The 21,103-nt window shown below is 46.7% G+C and overlaps 1 protein-coding gene and 1 long non-coding RNA gene across 13 annotated transcripts in view; both read left to right on the top strand.

Moving 5' to 3' along the window:
• TACC1 (transforming acidic coiled-coil containing protein 1) overlaps window positions 1–21,103 on the top strand; it is a 111,741-nt gene that overhangs the window by 38,606 nt on the left and 52,032 nt on the right. For 5 of the 12 annotated variants that reach the window (XM_067721706.1, XM_067721705.1, XM_067721699.1 and 2 more), the window contains one exon: window positions 15,737–15,852. The exons of 1 other annotated variant lie outside the window; for it this stretch is intronic. Coding sequence is in view for 9 of the 11 variants with exons in the window: in XM_067721699.1 (XP_067577800.1) it covers window positions 15,737–15,852 (116 nt within the window). In the remaining 2 variants the exon portion in view is untranslated. Of the gene's footprint in view, window positions 1–14,195; window positions 14,763–15,736; window positions 15,853–21,103 lie in introns of those variants that run through there. 6 more of the 12 variants (XM_067721698.1, XM_067721701.1, XM_067721697.1 and 3 more) reach the window with 4 other exon arrangements.
• Window positions 16,721–19,485, top strand: LOC137216019 (uncharacterized). Its single transcript, XR_010939547.1, has 3 exons — window positions 16,721–17,460; window positions 17,922–18,033; window positions 18,228–19,485. It is a non-coding gene; the product is annotated as an uncharacterized lncRNA (long non-coding RNA).

Here is a 21,103-nt window from a genome sequence, read left to right as displayed (position 1 = left end):
CCTGGTCAGGGAACTAGGATCCCTTATGCCACGTGGCGTGGCCAAGAAATTTAAAAAAAGAAAGAAAGAAAGAAAGAAAATACAGTGTGCCAGGATTATAATGATTGTTACAACAAGCTAATTCCCAGTGTTTGGAGTGCACTTTGGAGCCATGGTCCCCAAGATCCAAACCAGTCAAAACCAAGTAAGTCAAAGAAGGACCCAAATGAAGGAGTCACCGTCTTAAGCCACGTGGCTTGTTTGGTCATCTTCTGTAACGGAGTTTCAACTTCCCCAGAAGAGTTAATTCAGGTGCAGCAGGTGGTGTTGACCACAGGACAGACCCTTCCTTGCTCCGCTAGAGGATAATCAGGGACTTTCCTGTTACCAAGAACAACTTCGGCCAGAAAGTCTGAGGATTTTGGTTCGGCAGCTGTCACCTTAGCAGTGGATTCTGCAGTGTTTTCAGGAGTTGAGGAGAGGTTCCTGGTCATAGCTTCATGTACATTTACTCCAAACCAGGGAAGTAGGGCACTGCCAAGGGAGGTGAATCCTAAATCATGAGAGACTCCTGTTAAGGCTTTTCTAACTGGACAAGGCAAATTCAGGGGAATTGACCAATGATGTGTCTTTGTTTGTTGGTGAATGGTTCGGGGCACAGTTAGAGAACCTAAGAGGCACCGCCTGGCCGTGCACCAGCCGTCTAGGCATCCATAGGCCCAAGGAGAATGATAACCACCACAGACGAAGGTAAATCCTGCCAGAGCGCCAACCACTTTCACTAAGATGGTTAATGAGTTCATTCTCAGGAACTGTTGCATTTGCCCATTCAAGCTAGGGGTTAGTCAGGTTTTGTAGTGCATTCGGGAAGTACATCTCCTACCCTGAAATTAAAAGTTACTCTAAATTCCAGAGGTTACCTGTCTTAACAGTGGCCTGGGAGATATGGACGATGGCATTATCTTTCCAGGCCAATGTCACCATAAAGGAAGGAAAACGAGAAGAAAGGGTTGCATGTTTAATTGAAGTGTGAAGTCTTGATCCTGTGTCTTGGGAGGACGCAAGTCCTCAATGTTGGCTAAGTCTCTTCCTAGTCAATTTGATTTTGAGGTCTCTGGCCTGTGTAGAGGACCAGGTATCAGTGGAGACTTCTTCAGCTGTGAGATATATACCTTTGGTTCAAGTCATCTGGGTAGTGAAGAGGACCTGGTATAGTCCCTTCCAGGGAGATTCAAGGGCAATCTTTGTTCTTAGTGATTCCAAATCAGAAGGGTGGGAGGAAATTGGACAACTTAGTTAGGAGAGTCGTAGCCAGCTATTGGAGGAAACTAGAAGAATTCAGGGCACAGTCCATAACAAAACCTCAAAAACAATTAGCCGAACTAGCATCTAATATCTAGGAAGGTGCAAATATAATTTTTCTCTCTTCAATTACCCCATTTCTTTTAACCAAAGATAATCACAGTAAAACTAACTTGTTTCCATTAATCTTGGCCTTATTATTTACGTAAGTGCAGCAAGAATAGTGATTGACCATATAAGCTCTTTTAAAGACTGCTTTGCTGGAACTTTTCATAAGGAATCTCAGATTGACCTTTTAAAAGCCTCTGAGGCCAGGAAGCCAAGCCACGGACTTACCATTAGAGTTTACCTGCAGTACCTATAGTTTGGGTGAATTCCTCTCTTCTCAAGGTCCCCCCCAAATATCCTGAGGTTCCTGAGCCATCAGGCAGTGACCTTTCTTACTCACCTAGAAGTAAGTCCTCCAGGAACCTTATAAGCAAGGTACCAGGCTGATTTTTCCAAGCAGTTTTTAAAGCTATACAATTTGATATGTGTGTGTGTGTGTGTGTGTGTGTGTGTATACATCCTCAGAGCTATGTGTGAATTTATACACATCTCTCTCAGATATAAGACTTGGTAATATAGTCAACGTTTCCAGTTGTGTCCTCTTACAAGGAGAACATATTCTTATTGAACTTATGCAAATAATGAATTACATTGCCATGAAAAGAATACCCAAGATTTTGCAAATTCTGGAAGGATCAGGTAAGGAGAAAAAGTAAACGTTTCATCTTTGTTTACAAAGATATACTTTACAAAATTGCTGTAAGTCATAGAGAGCTTAAGAGGAAAGATTTCCTCAAATCTGGAAAAACTAAACATTAAGGAACCAGCAGTGCTTCAAACAAAAATATTATTAAAAATTATGATCATCCTCAGTTCATTCAGTGCCATGTAATTATACTCGTTCTGCTTGAATTCTGTTCAGTTTTATGATCTTAGAGTTATTAGAAACCTGTACTTGTCAAAGTCCTTTCCCTGAATCTCCTTGAAGATGAAGTACTATTGTAGGAACACTTTTGCAAAAACATCTAAGACAAAACTCTGTAAATGACAAAGACTTTTAAAATACCCATTGTTAAAGATCTGATAAGAGTTCATTTGATAAGGAAATGTAGTTATCTCTGTGATATACAACAGTTTAAGAGAATAACTAGACTTATGACTGATAACATTATACCACAACATATCAGATTTCCAGGAATTGCACAGTTTCTAGAACACTTACAAAATATACCTATACAAATACAACATCAAGAGGGCTTAGTATTACTTTCTTATTTGACAATGCCCATGTAATTTAACATATCAAATAAGCCTAATTAGTTTAACTTCTCCTTTTTTATAAGGAGAGAGAGAACAAATCTTTTGAGATGTTCCAGGGGCCCTCTGGAAAATTTTGAAGTTGGTTCGAGATCAAAAAAACTTTATTATAATTTAATTTTTTGGCATTTGCCAAAAACATCAAAGGTTTCAAAACACTTGGTCAAATAGGATCATAGGTAACTGTGAAACAATACTTAGTTATTCATTTAACCAAACTGACAATTGAAGACTTTGCAGGCAAATATAGAAAGTTAAGTAGTTGTCACAGAAAATTATTTTGGCAAAACACAGAATCTTCACTTTCTAGGCAGATTACTTAAAATGTAAAGAAACTTTCACAACTGTTCTCAAAGCAGACCAAAATCTAAAAAAAAAAAAAAAAAGTCTTTTTAACAGAGAAAAAACCAGTTTTCATTTTGCACCAAAATTCATTTCATTTTTTTTAACTTAAATAAATTCATTCCAATATTAGCCATCTTGATCACACATAAAATTCCTTTACCAAGATTCCTTTTCCACAATCCGTCTACAGTTTTGTCCTATGTTTTTCCTCTTTCCCGTTCTGAAATAACCAGTCTCACTGTAGGACAAACTTTCTTTTCCTTAACAAAAATGCATCTCCATTCCTCATACCTTCTTTCATCAAAAACACACATCCTGGGCTTCCCTGGTGGCGCAGTGGTTGAGAGTCCGCCTGCCGATGCAGGGGACGCGGGTTCGTGCCCCAGTCCGAGAAGATCCCACATGCCGCGGAGCGGCTGGGCCCGTGAGCCATGGCCGCTGGGCCTGCGCGTCCAGAGCCTGTGCTCCTCAACGGGAGAGGCCACAACAGCGAGAGGCCCGCATACCGCAAAAAAAAAAAAAAAAGAGATTGGATCCAAATTACATTTCTAGCAGAAGGAATAATCTAAGGTTGCCTGCTCAGATGGCTAAAGCTTTTTATTAATATTTGTGGAGAAGACATTTAGGATTTTTCAGTTGCCTAAGTTTCAAGTTTTCAGTTGCCTTTACCCCTTTTGTTTTCCTTCTGATAAGAAGTACCTCCCTGAAGTTGGTATTTTAAAGAGGTGACCTAAATAAGCGTTCCTGGAGCCAGAGTTCTGATTTTGCAAAGATATGTGAGATAAAGACACTTGCTTTTAATTCCTCAAGGAATTGGGCTGCAACTTAAATGACATCATAGGCTGGTCCACCCATAAATCCTTTTACAGGGGCTTCAGAAGGTTTTTCTTTCCCTCTGGGTACATAGTTTTATTTTAGCTTAGGGAAGAAGGCCTAAAAAAAATTTGTACCAGGCTCTGCAGTTTGGCTAGTTTCTGACCACAGAGCTACTTTGTAGCTGTCAGGCGGGACAAACAGTAAATATTTCTGGCAGTATTGAACAACCACTTGGACTCAAGAGGCATCTCCAAAGAGGGTACTGAAACCGAGCAGGACCCTGTGAGGCTCTTGGGCAAGGAAGCCTTTCTGTGTCCCCTATTTCTTGTTTGTAGGGAATAGACTCCAGCCCCCATAACCTTCCCTGAGTTCCAAAGGGCAGGTTTGAATAGTTCTTAATCAGGGAAGGGAGGGGATGCAGAGACAGGGGAGGAGAGCACCTAAGGCCGGATTGAAGGAGTGCAGGCCCTGCACACACCCTGCTCCTTATCAGCAACCCTGCCCTTGAAACATTGCCATAAAACTCCTCACCAGATCCTCTCGGGTTGGGACACACAGTGTCTGAGGCATGAGCCCACTGTGTCCCCCTTTGCCTGGCAAAGCAGTAAAGCTGTTCTTTTCCACTTCACCCAAAACGTTGTCTCCAAGATTCAGTTGAGCGCCAGTGCACCGAGGCTGAGTTTTCGGCATCAGTACAAAAGATATTTTATTTTCCTCTCTCTGCCGGGTACTAGAGACAGCTCTGGAAGAGCTGTCTCTGATAAGAATTCTCACCCTTAGGTGGTTTCTGCCACTTTCTCCAGGATCCCATCTATAGGTTCCACGTGGAGTTTACATAGAGAGTGTAGCACCCGTATCTACCAGAATTTGGCCAGGTTTCTCATTCATTTCAATTTTAGTTTTCTTTGGCTGTTTAAGTGGTTTACCAGAAAATTCTTCAGAGACTCATCAGCTCTGGGAAGGGCCCATAAGAGGGTCCTCCTTTGAGAGCAGTAGATATGGGGGTGTCTGCACGGCCACTAAATTGGTGGACTTTTGTTTACGGTGTTGTGGTCTCTTCAGAATGGAAAGACTTTCAGACAGAGGATTACTAGAAGAAAGTGAGTGCTGCAAGAAGAATAGAGGGGAGTAGTACGAGTGATGTTGGTCTCACACTTCTGTTTCAGGTACGTCTTGTGTTTAGCTTTCCATTATCTGTTTTGCAATGAATCTTTCCGTGGAGCTATTCTGGAATTGTGAAGCCTTTCGGAGGCTTCTGCATGCTGATGAACATAGGTATCCCATTCTGTTTTTGATTTGGGAGCCTTTGCTTTTAAGTGCACTTTTTTTTTTTTTTTTAAGTGCACTTCTTAAATGATCTTATCTACATGGAACTTTTGTCACAGTGGTCATTGTAATTCTAGGTTGTCTTTAGTAAGATTTTGCCATTTTTGTAGACGTTTATAGCTTCCAAAGCCATAGTTCTGAGACATAAAATAAGCAGCTGTGCTGAAAGGTAGCACGCTGGACTCTTTGGAGCGTAAAGATCCCATTCCTTTTTTTGTTTGTTTCTTCCTTCTGCTAAGCCTTTGGGTCTCTTGGAGCCACACTCATAACTAAAAGGGTTGCGCTGCTGGGTTGGGGACTGTGCAGTGCCTTACAGTGTACCTCATTGCCTGGAAACTTTCTTGAGGCTGGTAGGTGACCTAGTGTCAGTCTAACCTGTCCTGTGACCACCTTAACCTAACACAGAGTCTTTGAGTTAGGTGGCGGGTGCCCTAATGGCCTGTAAGTGTTTGATCCATGCCCACCAATTTTGACAGCTTTTCTGGCTTCTGAGATTCCCACTAGCAGTAGCCTTTATATACACAAAATGAGACAAATGTGCACCTTAACAAACCAGCCGTAACCAAGAGATGTTACTGCGGACTGGCCACACCACCAGCAATTCCCAACCCGGAACTGGGGACTGGGGAGGGCACTGAACCACAAGGGAGGACGGCGGACTGGGAGGGGTTTCCAGAAGGGGGAATCGCAGACTGGAATGCCAACTAGGTTGGGAGCTCAATGCAAAGAGAGCCGAGCTCAGAACTGAGAAGCATTTACACGCAGCCTTTGGAAATGGTGGGAAAGACTGGGAACTCAAAGGGCTCTCCAGGCAGCAGGCCTGTGTTTCTCATTGTCCCTGAAGCTGTCAGAAGTTCACTTGGTATCCCATCACTGACACCAAATCTGTTAAAAAACAAAATTCAGTTGAGTACATTGAAAGATCAAATTGGCTCCTTTCCATGATCCATGAATCGGGCAGCATCCCATGGAGCCAATAGGAGGGAGCTCCCCAGAGCTGCACAAAGTGAAAGGCTTTCATGGACAGAAGGGGCAGGAAAGGGCAACTAGCAAAGAGTGGATTGTTTCAGGCAAGGTCACCTCCCTTTGGGAGGCAGCAGGGGGCTATGAGGTGTTTACCTCTCTAGGGCTGCCCAGGGAATTCCAGACTGTCTGATTAAGATCACATTCCTGGGAGGGACTGACTCTGCCATCAGGTTAGGTATTAAGTCTCGGTTTGGTGCCGTGAGCTTAGCACATGTGACTCCATCTGGGGCTTATTGTCTCTTTTTTTAACCGGAAGTACACCAAAAAGAGAGAGCAGACCCGAAAGAAAAATGTTACAATTATTCTTTTGCATCCCCCTCATGAAGTGCACCTTTTACATCCTGGCCCAACTTTGTGTCTTTGAGTAGGGATCCCTGGGAAAATCTCCCTTTTTTACGGCATCTTTGCTGCTGGTACGAGGATGTCACACTTTGGTCACCAGTCACTTATATTAGACCCACGGGCTGCCCACTGGGTCTTCCTCTCCTCTCCTTTCCACCTGTGGCGTGTCATCCAAGCTCATTGCTTCTTGTATTCATCTCTGGCAGGTCTGGATTCTCTGAGTATAGGCCTCCTGGGTTAAAACTTCCTTGTAACTGATGGGGGAAGAGAATCTTTTATTGGTACCTCTTTCAGATTCGAAAATTCATCTGTAATCAGCCTAAAGCATTGTTCCCGGAGTGGAGCTTGACCGTACCTGGGGAAGAGGAGGGGGAGAGATGGGTGCAAACGCACAGGGATAATTTCTCATGTAACTTCAAGGAAGTCATGATCTTCTGAAGTCCTTCCTTACTAAGCCCAGATCAAGAGCCCCTGCTCTAGAGGTTGAAAATGTAGCCAACTTGTCCTGCTTTTTTTTTTAAGCCGGAATAATACCTTCCTCATGAGACTGTGGGGCAAGGGGGCGGGGACTAAGATGAGATAATGCTTGCAAAGCGCTCATAATGGTGTCGACGCATAGGATGCAGTTATAACTGCTCACGTCTCTGCTGGGTTTGGATGATCTTACTGGTTTCCACGAGTTCCTTAGGTAATAACAGGGTGAGCTCTGGGTTGCCACTATTTTCCTCAGCCTGTCTGTTTGCCTTTTAATTTGAAGGCAAACGTTCAGGAGCTTTCGTCTTCTTATGGTGGATTGTTTCAGGCAAGGTCACCTCCCTTTGGGAGGCAGCAGGGTGCTATGAGGTGTTTACCTCCCTAGGGCTGCCCTGGGAATTCCAGACTGTCTGGTTCAAAATCTGCGATCTTTATTTGGTGTGTGATTTCGTGAATTGCTCCAAAGTTTGGACAGTCATCCTTCTGACAGAGCTTTGACAGATTCTGTTGCTTCTAGATTGTTTTCTCCCCATGGTTTGACTTGTATTATTTAGCCATCTAATCCATCTGGAATTTATGTTGGTATATGCTCTGAGGTAAGTGTTGAATTTGAGCTTTTTCCCATTGCCAACCAATTATTCTTCAACCATTAAGTAATCTTCCCTTCCCCACTGTATTGTAACCTCTTCTCTATCATATAACAACTTCCTATATCTTACAGGGTTTTTTTCTGGGCTTTCTGTTCTGTTTCACAGAACAAGGATATGCCTATTTTTGCATAAACGTGTCTTAATATCTTGCATAATTAATCCCCTTCTTGACATTTTTTAAAAGAATCTGAAGTCTGCTTACCAGTTTATTTTTCCAGATAAATTTTTGAAAACTATTGAGAAATCCTCAGAAAAATCCCCTAAGAATTTTGATGGAAATCGCATTACACCTATAAATTAATTGAGTAGGACTGCCGTCTCTACAATATTTAATTTGACCAACTTGGAACATTGTTATGTCTTCCTATCCAGCTAGTCATTTAGCTTATATTTATTAGCAGTGTGTTAATATTTGACACTTTTACAAATTTTAACACCCACAAAAAGGACAGGTTTCCCCTCTCCCTGCTTTGTACTATAACAGAGATGTAGAAGAATGTATTTTCCTTGAATTTTCACACACATGTAGTTTCAGAACCAAATTATGGCAGTTAAACTTTTAACATAAAAAGATAAAAGCTGGAAGTAACAGTAGGCTGCATATCATGTCATGGAATTTGCTTCTTAGTTTCTGATCTTTTTCTTTTCTTTTTATTTTTTTTTTGCTGTACGCGGGCCTCTCACTCTTGTGGCCTCTCCCGTTGCGGAACACAGGCACCGGACGCACAAGCTCAGCGGCCATGGCTCACGGGCCCAGCCGCTCCGCGGCATGTGGGATCTTCCCGGACCGGGGCACGAACCTGTGTCGCCTGCATCGGCAGGCGGACTCTCAACCACTGCGCCACCAGGGAAGCCCTGATCTTTTTCTTTTAGAAACACAAGAAGATTTTTGGTCACAAACACACAAGGTCCTGTGATGAAATTTCCCCCACGTGCCCAGAGTGAGGATTTCAGTGGAGTGCGTTTCCCAGTTACTTTGGAAATCTTCTTGCGGTTTTATTCTTTCTTCTGAGAGGATACCTCTCTCCACATCCTCCTACCAGTGACTCTCTGCTGCCCTTTCCAAGTGCCCTCCCAATCTGTACCTTCTAACTACTTGGTGACTGTTTTGTAAATGAAAATGGGGACAAGTCTTTATGTGGACACTGGGTAGAATATTTGATATCAGGACGATCTCAGAAAATCTGGGCCATGTGATCAGTGTTCTTCCCGTCCAGCAGATGGGGAGGTTGATTGGGGGGGATTTATTTTATTTTGGACCAGCACCGGTCCACGGCCCAGGCGTTGGGGACCCCGACCTAGGTGGAATGACATACTTTCTGAGGAAGTCAAACTTTGTTTTTGTGATACAGAACAAAACAGATGAGAGAGAGGATCTGACGAGAGCTGTTCACCAGAGCAAAATCTGGAGCAGGTCTCCTAGGTGGGGAGCTTGGCCAACTCTTTAATGGATGCAATCTGAATCCCTTTTAATCTTCTTGGAGCTCTGAAAGAGTTTTAGCTATGGACATAAATCCAACTTTTCTGTTTTAAAAAAATGAGAAAGGAGGTTCTCTTCAGGATGTAATTTTCAGTGTAAACGCATACTACAAATTCCCCGATTTGGGCGTGTTTGGGTGGTGGAGGGAAGATTGTGATTCTCTAGGTGATGATAGCCTCCAGGTAAAGGATAACATCGGATCTTGCAAGGTTAAGACTGTAACCTGAACTTACTTGAATACCTCAGATGCCGTTGTTGACAGTGGCAGCTCTTCACTGGTGGAGTGAGGTATTCCTAGTTGTGACTTTGCAGCCCGTGCAAGGTAAGCAGGAAGCCAGGACTGCAGCAGCAGCAAGAAATTGAGAGGGCCGTCCAGCTGATGGAACCACAAGCTACCAAGGGGCTCCAAGGGCTTTCTGCTTTCTTCCGATTTGATACAAAGCAAAGGAAGGGTACTGAAAGGTAGGAGACTAGGGTTCCATATTCAGTTCTGTGGCGCAGTTTCAGGCAGGTGGCTGCCCTTTCTGCTTAAGTTACCTCATCGGCAAATTGAGAATGAGAAAACCTGCCCCACTACCAGAGAATGATTGTAGAGATCGGATGAAACTTTATTATGTAAGATACTCTTATCATTGCATCTTAGAGATCTTCATCACTTAAATATTCGAGTAGAAAAAGGTTAAGGATTGAGGGTGTTTAGCTCAGTGATCGGGCTGATGGAGTGAGCACACGCCCAGAGTGCCCCACCGTGTCTTGGAAGCTCAGTCCGTGGACAGGGTGGCTCTCAAAAAGCAGGGTGGGGAGGGGACGTGGTCTGTCGAGGTTCCGCTGAGGCACCTAAACCTAGTTGCCATTGGCCGTTTCAAGTCGCTATGGGCCCATGCTTTTTCTCAGCCCTTCAGAGATGCCCTGCCCCTTTGGTGACATCATCAATCTGACATTTCACGTTAACTGAATTAGGTGTATCTTATGCTCACCGAATTCGTCAATTGTTAGGAAATACAGATGAGTTGATCATCAACAGATGAGTTGATGGGTCTGCCTGCCTGACCTTTAAAGTCACCAGCGGTGACTTTATCTCTGTGATTCCCTAGTGCCACCCTGGTCCCACCCTCATCCTCTCCGGAACATCATCTGGTACACACGGGCGGTCAGAAATTCACCGACTGTCTCATTTCACTGGCTGTCGGCAATGGTTTTCTTCACAATAGCAGTTTTCTCTTCCTTCTGTTTGTAAATTGTGCTTGGATTGCTCACAGCTCCAATTCTTCTTCTTTATTCATTTATTTATTTAAATTAAAAAAAATTTTTTTGGTCGCACTACGCGGCTTGTGGGATTTTAGTTCCCGGACCAGGGACGGAGTGAAAGATAAGGATGCTAATTCCAGTTCTGCTTCTTTACCCTCTGGAGGAGAAGCCGTCTGCCTTCTTCAGGCGGCTTGGGGCAGGGAAAACAGCACTTTCAGGCGTCTCCCATTCTTCACTCCTTCCATCCCAGCCCGCAGGTTGTTACCAGAATGATCTTTCTAAATGGAAGTGTTTTTTACTGGCTCCAAAGCGTGATGACTCCCCTCGGCCCATCCGGGGTCCGTGGGCCACGCAGGCGCACAAAGTGGCTTTTGTTTGTCCTGCGCCGCGATGGCCTCCACAAGGTTTAAAACAATTAAAATTAGTAAGAACACGAACGCTTAGGGACTTCCCCGGCGGTCCAGTGGTTAGGACTCTGCGCTTCCACCGCAGGGGACACGGGTTCGATTCCTGGTCGGGGAACTAAGATTCCTCATGCCACACGGCCAAACAAACAAACGTGGAAGCTTGGAAGATGTCTTATAAAAGCCAGGATTTGGGTTTCTCTTGGGAGATTGTTAGATGGGCACCAGGAACTGGGTCGGGCCGCCCCTTAGCCTCCTCAGGGTTCTCCAGCTGCCACCCAGGCCTCGTCGCTCCCTCACACTATCTAGGTAGGGACTTGTGTTTGCTCCCCCTACTGCAAGATCCAGTTCAATCTGAGTTAGGATCTACTCCTGAACAGTAGAAGGATCCTTCCCGGTCAGGCCCCACCCTGCCTCCGCCCTCCCCTCCTGCCACATGCCCCCAGACATTCGCACAGTAGCTGCGCCACTGAATGGATAGCTGTTTGCCTGTGTGAATTTGCTTACTCATATATTTTATCTTATTTTATTTTATTTTACTTTTTACCAAAGAGACCCATTTCACAGACCCCTCTGGAGCATCCCTTAGCGGCGAGGTATGTGCCTGGCTGGGCCACCTGTGTGGAGTGTTTCAGGGAGTTTCATTTTAGATTTTCATGGTGTATTGATCCAAAGCTTCTGTGAAGGCCAAGGAGCAGAGGAAGGAAGAGAACGGACGGGCCGTTCCTGTGCTTACGGTCACTTCCAAAACAAAGACATTCCATTTGCAGACGTTCTGCTCCTTGAAGCTAAGGGCTTAGCAGCAAAATGATGGTTTTCCTTGGTTGTCAAACATTGCCCAGTCTTTACCAGAGTTACCGGAAAATTGACATATCAGCCTCATTATTTGTTCTAGACAATAAAAATAATTCAGGCTATAGAGTACTTACTTTATTGCTGTTCACGTTAAGTCCAGGAGTTTGCAGAGATTTTCAGAAATCTGGGCATTTACCTCTTTAATTTCAAGAAATTGCTCTGTAGTCTGGGCTTTGTCTTGCTGGGGCCATCACTCATCTGGTTTCTGTGCTATGCTGGTTCAAAATCTTGATTTCCCCGGGAGAGTCAGGCTGTAGGAGTTTATGTCACCCCTGCCAGGCTTAGAAGGTCTGCTGTAAACTGGGATATTCATTTTCTGCACATTTACACAACACCCTACCGGGTGTGTGGCCCTGTCCTGATTTCTGGGGAAACAAAAATAAATCATGAATATGACGTGGTCCCTGCTGTTTAAAAGCTTATGGTCCAGAAGTGGGAGAGACATGTAAACAAATACGTTACATGTAGTGCGCTAAGTGTAGGGTGACCTTATGTCCTGGGACGTCCTGGTTTATGCCTGTTGTCCTGGTGTAGCTATTAATGGTACCCTATTTCAAAACTACCTAAGGGCCACAGTCGAAGTCCCTCTGAATGTTCGGGGTGTAGAGATGGTAGAAAGCAGGGAGAAATCAGTCTGTTTTCCCAGGGTAGACACCTGCGCTGGGTGAGGAAGGAAGTTTGGGCAGTCAAGGCCTGGGGGCTTGACATGGGGATGGAGGCCAGGGCGGGGGGTGGGGGGGTTGGGGAAGAGGGTGCAAAACTGCAGGCAAAAGGGAGATTGTTGCTGATGCAGCAGTTAGTTGGGTCAAGCTGGTCATTGTTTCCCAAATTTATCCTGTGGAAGAAATTCCCCAGGACACTTGGTCAAAATACAGATTTCCAGAATCTGCTGGCAATTTGGATTTGGACTTTTAAAGAGGGGCCCCAGATGATTCTTGGACATATTAAAGTTCAGAACCAATTCTGTAGAGATTATGGCTACCACTACAAAGGGCGGAGGAGAGCGGAGCAGGAATAGCAAGACTAGAGCGCAAGTCACAGATCAGCCAGGCAAGGGTGACCCCAGCCGAGACGACCCTCAGAGGTAGAACCAATTGGACACATTTACAGTAGATCTATGAAAACTAGGGAGTGTGGGAATTATGTCAGTCACAGTGGGGATGCAGAGGAGGGAAAAGTTTCGAGAACCGCTCAGGAGGAAGAACGAACAGGACCTACTATACGCCAGCTACAGATTTACATGGGCAACAAAACACGTGTCAGATCCAGGAACTTGGGGGGAACCTTACAATCTGAAGGTTTGTGTGGTGAGCCATAAACCGAAACATATGACCCGTTGGATAGTATTGTGGCGTATTTCATGCAGACCTGAAAAAAAAACGACTCCTGCTTATTTCTCATCTTTGTAGTCTCCAGTACGGTCAACAGTTGTATTTATCTCTGGGAAGGAGCTGGATGAATTCTAAAGCATCCAGACACCCCAGCCCTCTAGTCTAGAGTGCAGGCGAACCCCCATCCGTCTGTTATGGTGAGACTACCTGCCACGCCTGATCTTGCGTTATTTTTGCTTTTTTTGTTATCAAATGTGTAAGACAGTCATGATTCATCAACAGTTTGCTGTGCCAACCCCTTTCAGTGGAGACGTCCGTGTGGCAGTTTCAGCCTGACTTTGTTCTAAGTTCTGGAGCTGCTGTCTCTGTGGGAACCTGCAACTCTGGAAATTACAGTAGTACAAGAAATGCCTTATCCAGGCAAGGAGACATGAAGCCTGGTTGTTTGAGGCAGGTTCGCTTGGTGCCTTGGTGATTCTGAGAGGCGCAATCCCTAAGTAGAATCCCTTGATAGAAAATGAAGAAAATCGGAGGAGAGCTCTGCTACTTCCCTGCCTCTCCCTTCAAACACAGAGGGTTTTTATTTTGAAGGTTGAAATCATTAGGCCTGTTGGCAGACTTCGGAAGCAGCAAACAGAGTCAGAGACCAAACACTTAGAAGTTATGCCTCAAAAAGGAGAATGGGAAACGGATCAAGCTCTAATTTCACAGGGTAATTTAGCACCCTTTACCCAAGACCTCGCCACGGCAGTTCCATCAGTGAGGACTGAGGAGCCACAAAGCATCTAAAATCCCAGCCCTTGGCTACTCTTGCAGCGTTGCTGAGGGATCTGAAGGTTGAAGGTGAACAGGCTGAAATCTTCCACGCCGTCCTATTAGGGAGGGGAAAACACAGTCAACAGCGGCCTCAGAGTTTTTTATAATAAGGGGCTGAACTTCTCTGCGATCCAGTATCACTAACGCCATTAAGTCGCAGTAGCAAGATGAGAAAATAAAAATAAAAAGGGAAGGAGGCACAGTCCAGCGTGCACGTACACGGAAAACGGATCTTCCCGGCGCCCGGGTGCTCGGCCAGCGGCCAGGGTCTTAGCAGAGAAGCCCCTTCCCGCAGGGAGGGCGCGACCACTGTGGCGCGAAGCCGGGGGGATCCGGCGGGCGCGCGCGCTTCAAAGTGCCGCCGCCGCGGGCGCCCCCGTCCGCGGGCGCGAGTAGTACGGTCCGAGGGGGCGGCTCCTGGGGCGCGGCTCCGCCGCAGCTGATGCGCGCCCAGCCGGCCGAGAGGCGGGAGCTGGGAGACGGGAGCCGGGCCGCAGGGACCGGGAGCAGCTGAGCCGCCGTGCAGCCAAGGCCGAGCCGCCGGGCGTCGTGGGCCCGGGCCCCGAGGAGGCCCCAGGAGAGGCATCTCCCCCGCGGGAGTCGCCGGGCGCGGGGGCGCCGTGGCCGCACGTTCAGGAAAGAGGACGCGGAGGAAGCGGCGCTGCCAGCCGGAGGAGAGGAAGCGCTCCACCCGGGCCCCCGACGGCGCTCGTTTAACCACATCCGCGCCTCCGCTGGAAACGCGTCCGGGCGCCTGTCACCGGTTCCCTCCATTTTGAAAGGGAAAAAGGGCTCTCCCCTTTCCCATCCTCCTAGGAGCCGGAGCCGGAGGAGCCGCGCTCATGGCGTTCAGCCCCTGGCAGATCCTGTCCCCAGTGCAGTGGGCGAAATGGACGTGGTCCGCGGTGCGCGGCGGGGTCGCCGGAGAGGACGAGGCCGGAGGGCCCGAGGGCGACCCCGAGGAGGAGGACTCGCAAGCCGAGACCAAATCCTTGAGTTTCAGGCAAGTACACGCGTTCCTGCCAAAATGCAAACGCGCTGCTATCCATCCATCCATCTGCGGCTCAGTCTGTGTGCGTGTGTGTGGTCGCCACCCGCGTAACCGTGTTCATGGCAATGCTGCGTCCCTGTCTGTAACCAGGTCCCCGCTGTGCCTTCGAAGGTTCAGGATGTTCTGTCCTCCCGGGTATTTTTCTTCCCCCCGTTTCAGTATGATCTTTCTGAACCTAACCCAGAATCTGCAGTGTCTCTGCATCCCCGTCTGCCTTGGTCACTTTCTCTAAGCTTCGAGCCCCCAGCCCCCCGCCCCTACACACACACACACACACACACACACACACACACACAGTCGTGGGTCACACCCGGTGGAACTTGGGGCCTTCCCTGTGGGGAAGAAGTCGCTCCCAGGCCCTCCTGGGGGTTCCCCTGTGTCCCGAAAATGCAGCCTTAGTAAAGAAGGTCGCGTGATGACAGGCTCCTGGCAGCTGGTGAGAAATGGTGGTGTCTGCTGAGCTGTCACCCGTGTGATTGCGGAAGGCAGGTGACAGCATCCTCGGCCTCTGGCCGGGTGAGTTCCAGACAGGTAGAGGCCTACCAAAGAAAAAGGCATCATGGCGAATATTGGCTTAATTTTTTTTAGAACGAGGGGGCAATTTAATTTTTCAACCTCCAGGAAAGGGCTCTTGTGGGAAAAGGAGTCTGTTGAAAGGGCTTTTTTGGGGTATCAGAGGGAAGGATGACCTCAAAAAAAAATGGTGCTGGAAAAAGTCTCCTGAGGATGGAGGAGATTTCAGGGAGACAGGAGGCCAGACAGAAGCCCGAGGAGGGCGCGGCAGCAGCTCCCACAGGCCAGCCCATGCTGAGGACGCGCAGGTTGTAAAATTAGGCAAAAATACTGGACTTTGCGGATATGTAGACTATAAAGGGTGTCGGAAATACCGTTGAAAGTGGTAATTCCTCATTTTTCCCCCTTGGCAGCTCGGATTCTGAAGGTAATTTTGAGACCCCTGAAGCCGAAACGCCCATCAGATCACCTTGCAAGGAATCCTGTGATTCACACCTAGGACTGGCAGGCCCTGGGGCCAAAACCCAAGGTAAAGAAAGACTTTCCTTTTTGGCCTTATTTTGTTTAAAGGTTTGAAAATGTTAATGAGGGAAGGAAAAGTGTTAATTTAGGGCCATTTGCAAAGGTTGGGATTATCTCCTTACCAAGCCGGAGCTGTTTGAAAGCTCCTGGCTCATTTGAAACGGTTTTCTTGTTTATTTGTTTATTTTTTTTTTACGAATGTGGTGGTCAGAGGTTTTCTTCCCGAAGTAGGCTGTACATTTGCAGTATGAGATGATCATTATCAGAACATTCCTGCTGGGCCCTTCCCCTCGGCCCCTAAACAACAAAACTGTGTGTGGTGATGCCCTGGTGGAGGCATGTTTAGCGTTGGCTTCACACGTTTCTCAGGCCAACTCACTTTCTACAGGGTGTGGCTGGAGACAAGAATTATAGGTAAGAGTTGAGTTTAGATGAGGAGGACGCTTAAGAGGCTGTTTCAAAGCTGTTTACTGCTCCCTCTTCCACCAGGGGTGGTAGTGAGACCCTGAGTCCACCCGAGATGGGAGATTCTCCCCCGGCCCCTCAGAGCCCAGCCTGGAGCCTGCCCTTCATCTGCAGAAGCTATTGCTGTTCCGCTTCATTAGTAGAAACACTTTTTGTCACACAGCCAGTTTTGAGTAAAATTTCACCTGTCCTGATCGAATGCATTTAGCTATCCAGTAAACAGAGTGGGCTGGGCTTCAGCAGTGAAACAGTCCCGATCTCCGCAAGCCAGCGTTACAGAGGGAGACGGGCCTCTTAGAGGTTAAGCAAAATGTATATGTCAGCTTGTCCTAAGGATTTTGGAGAAAAATAAAGCAGGGGAAGGGGGAACAGAGCGGGGGCGGGTAGGAGGCGCTGAAGGCCGATGTGGGGTGGGGGAGCCCAAATGATCAGGGGACTTGAGCAGAGCCCTGAAGGAGGATTGAGGGGAACAGCTGTGCAGGTTCCCGAGAAATCTTCCAGCAGAGGATGGCACCTGCGAAGGTCTGAGACAGCAGCAGCCTGCGCGTGGGCCGGCCCGTGGTGGCAGGGTGGCAGCATGTTCGAGGACCAGGGAAGAGGCCAGGGTGGCTGCAGCGATCTGCTGGGCAGGGAGCTCTGGGAGCCACAGTCAGCCGGGTGGGGGGAGGCCTGGGTCACCTCGTAATGAGGCACTGATTTTCCTCCTGAGTGAGACAGGAAGGGGCTGCCTTTCAAAAGTGCCACAAACAAACGGGGCGGCTTGAAGCAACAGAAATTGATTCTCTCACAGCTCTGGAGGCCAGAAGTCCGAAATCAAGGTGTTGGCAGGGCCATGCTCCCTCCAAAGGCTCTAGGCAAGGATTCTTCCTTGTTTCTTCTAGCTTCTGGTGGTTGCCAGCAGTTCTCGGTGTTCCTTGGCCTGTGGCAGCAAAACTTCCCTCTCTGCCTCCTTCATTCCATGGCCAGCTCCTCCCTGTGTGTCTCTGTGTCTTCCATGTGGCTTACTTATAAGGACACCAGTCATTGGGTTTAGGGGCCACCCTAATCCAGGTTGACCTCCTCTTAACTGGATTACTGCAAAGATACCACAGTGGAGCCCTGAGCCACGTGGGTTTGAGCTGTGCGGGTCCACTCACACAGGTTTTTTTCAGTAAGTATGTTCTAGAGTACTACACGATCCACGGTTGGTTGAATCTGAGGGTGCAGCACCGCTGATGTGGAGGGTTTTCAGCGGTGCTGGGTGGTCGGGGGTCGGAACCCCTAACCGCCACGTTGTTCAAGGCTCAGCTGTACTTCCGGATGAGGCCACATTCCAAGGTGTGGGGAGTTAGGGCTTGAGCTTGTCTTTTGGAGGAGCACAGTCCAGCCCACAGCAGAGGGCTCTGAGCAGAGGGATGATGCCTTGACTCCTTTGTCAAAGGCTGGCGGGCTGCTGCCTGGAGACGGGCGTCTAGGAGGGATGTCCTTTTCACATGCTTTTTCTATTCCAGTGTCTGTCACTGCCACCTGCAGTGACAAAGTAGAGCCAGCTTTCAGTTATCCAGTTACCTAGTTTTTGATCTGATCATGAATTTATTCTCCCAACAGTGATTCTGTTTTCTTGCTTAGCAGCTTCCTCATGGGTCGCCACGGGAGGTCAGGTTCCCTGTGCTGGACTTCGTGACGGAGCTGGAATTACTGGGGAAGTGATATCAGCTTTTTGTGATGTGGTTTTGCTTTAATGGTGAGCTCCATACCGTGCTGCCCTGCTGAGAACTCCCCCGACTGTCCCCGGGCTGCTTTGTACCATGGGTTCAGGCAGAGACCGTGTGGGAACAGGCAGGTTTGCGTGTGGGAGGACTTGTGTGTGGCACTTTGCTGTGTAGCAATCTCAGTGACAGAGATGCCGCTTCATAGCTTCCCTTTTTCTTCTCTCAGGATTGGCAGATCAGAATGGAGATGTGAAAGCCTGAGAGAACTATTCTGTGGCCTTCCCCTCAAATTCAAATAAAGCTCACAAGACACGTTAAGTAGCTGTTTGAAAGCCTCTTTGAATTGCTCAGCCTGGGCCGCCCCCTTCCTCACCATCCTGTCAGCTGGTAGTCTGATTCATCCTGACAGATTCTTTGCTAATTGAATGGAGGCCAGTATGGCGCAGGCCCCCAGAACCACACAGACCCAATTGTTTGGTCCTTCCTGTGCCACTGACTCATTTTTACAAGTTTTGGTAACTTGTAGCTCATACTCTCTTTTTCACTCTTTCTAGAAGTTTTCCTTTTGTGTCTTTTGTTTGTTTGTTTCTGGCCACACCGTGCGGCCTGCAGGATCTTAGTTCCCCAAGCAGGGATTGAACCCGTGACCCCTGCAGTGGAAGCGCAGAGTCCTAACTACTGGAGCCCCAGGGAATTCCTGAAGTTTTCCTTTTAGAGAGTTTATGAACCAAGAAAGCTCAGTGGAGGAGATCATGATTGCGGACCATGAATATGGCAGGGGTACATCCTAGGAAACAGCCACTACATATTATGAAATCTTTCAATTTAGGGTCTTTAGATAACAGCATGATTCCTCATCAGCCTGGCAGTATCCTGCCTTCTAGGGTTTCTTCTCCCCAACACCCAGTCCTTGTCCAGAGCCCTGTTGATGGCCTTGTCATGCATACACAGTACGTGTAAAAATACAGCCGAAGCACAAGGCTGACCAGGAAAGAGATCAGTGGACAAAAGTTTCTGGAGTCTAATGTTTAAGTCTAGTTTCTGGGCCTGGATGGTTCTCTTTCTCCAAAAATTGTTGATTATTTGGCTCCTGATAAGGTTAGTCTTCCATGTTTCTGTGGTTCAGGACATGGGGCAACAGCAGGTATAGATCATGTAAGACTCTGTCTTCTCTGGGGATGATCTATGAGTTGTTAGCTGGTCAGGGTTGGAATTTACATATGTAGAAGATCCTGGCTTCCTGGTGTGGAAGGGCCCTCACATGTGTGGCTGCATCCCATGTACTGTACCCATGGGCTCCATCCCAACCTCCATCTAATTCTTTGAACTTGGGGAAACATCTACATCTATTCTGAACTAATTTTCTTTTTATTGGAAGCTTTTTAGGGATCTGAAGTGTCTGAACTCTATACAGACGTATCTCATGGTACTGCACTTCCCAGATACAACATTTTTTACAGGTCGAAGGTTTGTGGCAACCCCTGCATTGTCAGATGATGTTTAGCATTTTTTAGTAATAAAGTGCTTTTTACTTAAAGTATATATATTGTCTTTTTAGACATAATGCTATTGCATACTTAATTACAGTATAGTGTAAACATAACTTTTTTTATGCACTGGGAAAACAACAACAGAATGCATGTGCCTCACTTTATATGCAATACTTGCTTTATTTCAGTGGTCTGGAACCAAACCCGCAGTATCCCTGAGATGGGCCTGTAATAACTCTTCTTAAGGCAGGATTGTATGCCATACTAGGAATTAGACAGTGGATGAGGTTGTACGGTTTTTTTAAGCCACAGATAGAAGCCAGTTTCAGACTAACTGTTAAAATAAAACTGTAGGCCAAGAAGTTTCTTGAATGTACCAGAATGGTGGCTATAGTGCTTGGGCTGATAGCTCTGTGTTTGCTGTCTGTCTGCCTTCCTCCGCAAAGGCTGTTTAAATTGCTGGTGTTAACCCTTCTCTTTCTCTTTGCTGGGAGATGTATCAGTAAGGAGACATCACCTAGGAAAGGACTTTTGAAAGGCACAATCTCAAGTTCATCTGTTTTTTGTTGTTTGGGTTTTTTTGGTACGAATGGACTGTGGTTTTGTCCAGTGTTTCGGGTCATAAAAGCGAAAGCTGCAGTGGCTGTCCTCTGTTAATTGACACCTCCCCTCAACACACACACACACATCCCTTTATTTACAGGTTGTTACCTTTCTTTGAGAGAGGGAATTTTAATTCACGCTGAAGCTCTCTATGCCCTTGGAACAAAACTACCCTGTTTGATGTGTTGATTAGATGGCTAGATATTCCAGACACACACTGTGGTCCTCCAGAACAGAAGGAGAGAGATAAACAGGGTCAGTGCATAGGTATCTACTGCTGGAGGCCTGTGGGGACTGCAGACTTGTTTGTCGACACAGTTTGGGTTAGTCTAAATCAGGCAGCAGCCAATGGTGGCTCATAGGCCAAATCTGGCCTGCTGTTGCCTTTTGCTGTTCTGCCTGAGAGCTGAGAATGGTTTCTGCATTTTTAAATGGTGGAGAAACATATTTTGTTTGAAAAATATATGGAAGTTCAGATTTCAGGGCCCATAAATGAGGTTTCGTTGGCATGCAGCCACACTTGTGCATTTCGCTGTTGTCTGGCTGCTTTTGCACTAAGATAGCAGGTTGAGTACTCGGAATAGAGACTGAAAGAAAGATGGGCAAAAGCCTAAAATATTTACTGTTTGGCTCTTTACAGAAGAGTTTGCCAACTGAGATCCACACTTACGACAATTTTGGTAAAATTATAAAGTTTAAGTAATTAAACTTCATTTAAAAAAAGCTACAAGGCTGTAGCTGATTAACAGATGAACTGTGGGCGCTGGGTGCCATTCCTGTAGGCCTGAATGGTCAGGTAAGGCATCACGGAGAGACGAGTTTGGGCTGGCTGTTTGTCTCCCTTGCAAAACAATGTTTTGGTCTGTCAATGTACCTAATTTTCAATTGACTAAAAGATCTGAGAAAAAAGGAAATTAGGGAAGAATGGGGAGAATTTTGGAATCATTTAAGTACAGGTATAATCATAGAGGCTTTTCACTTTTGCCCATTAAGTGTATTTAATGTAACT

Source organism: Pseudorca crassidens, chromosome 21 (genome assembly GCF_039906515.1).
Source record: "Pseudorca crassidens isolate mPseCra1 chromosome 21, mPseCra1.hap1, whole genome shotgun sequence".
NCBI classification, from domain to species: Eukaryota; Metazoa; Chordata; class Mammalia; order Artiodactyla; family Delphinidae; genus Pseudorca; species Pseudorca crassidens.
The sequence above is the reverse complement of the archived record's forward strand: the minus strand, read 5'-3'. Positions and strand labels throughout refer to the sequence as shown.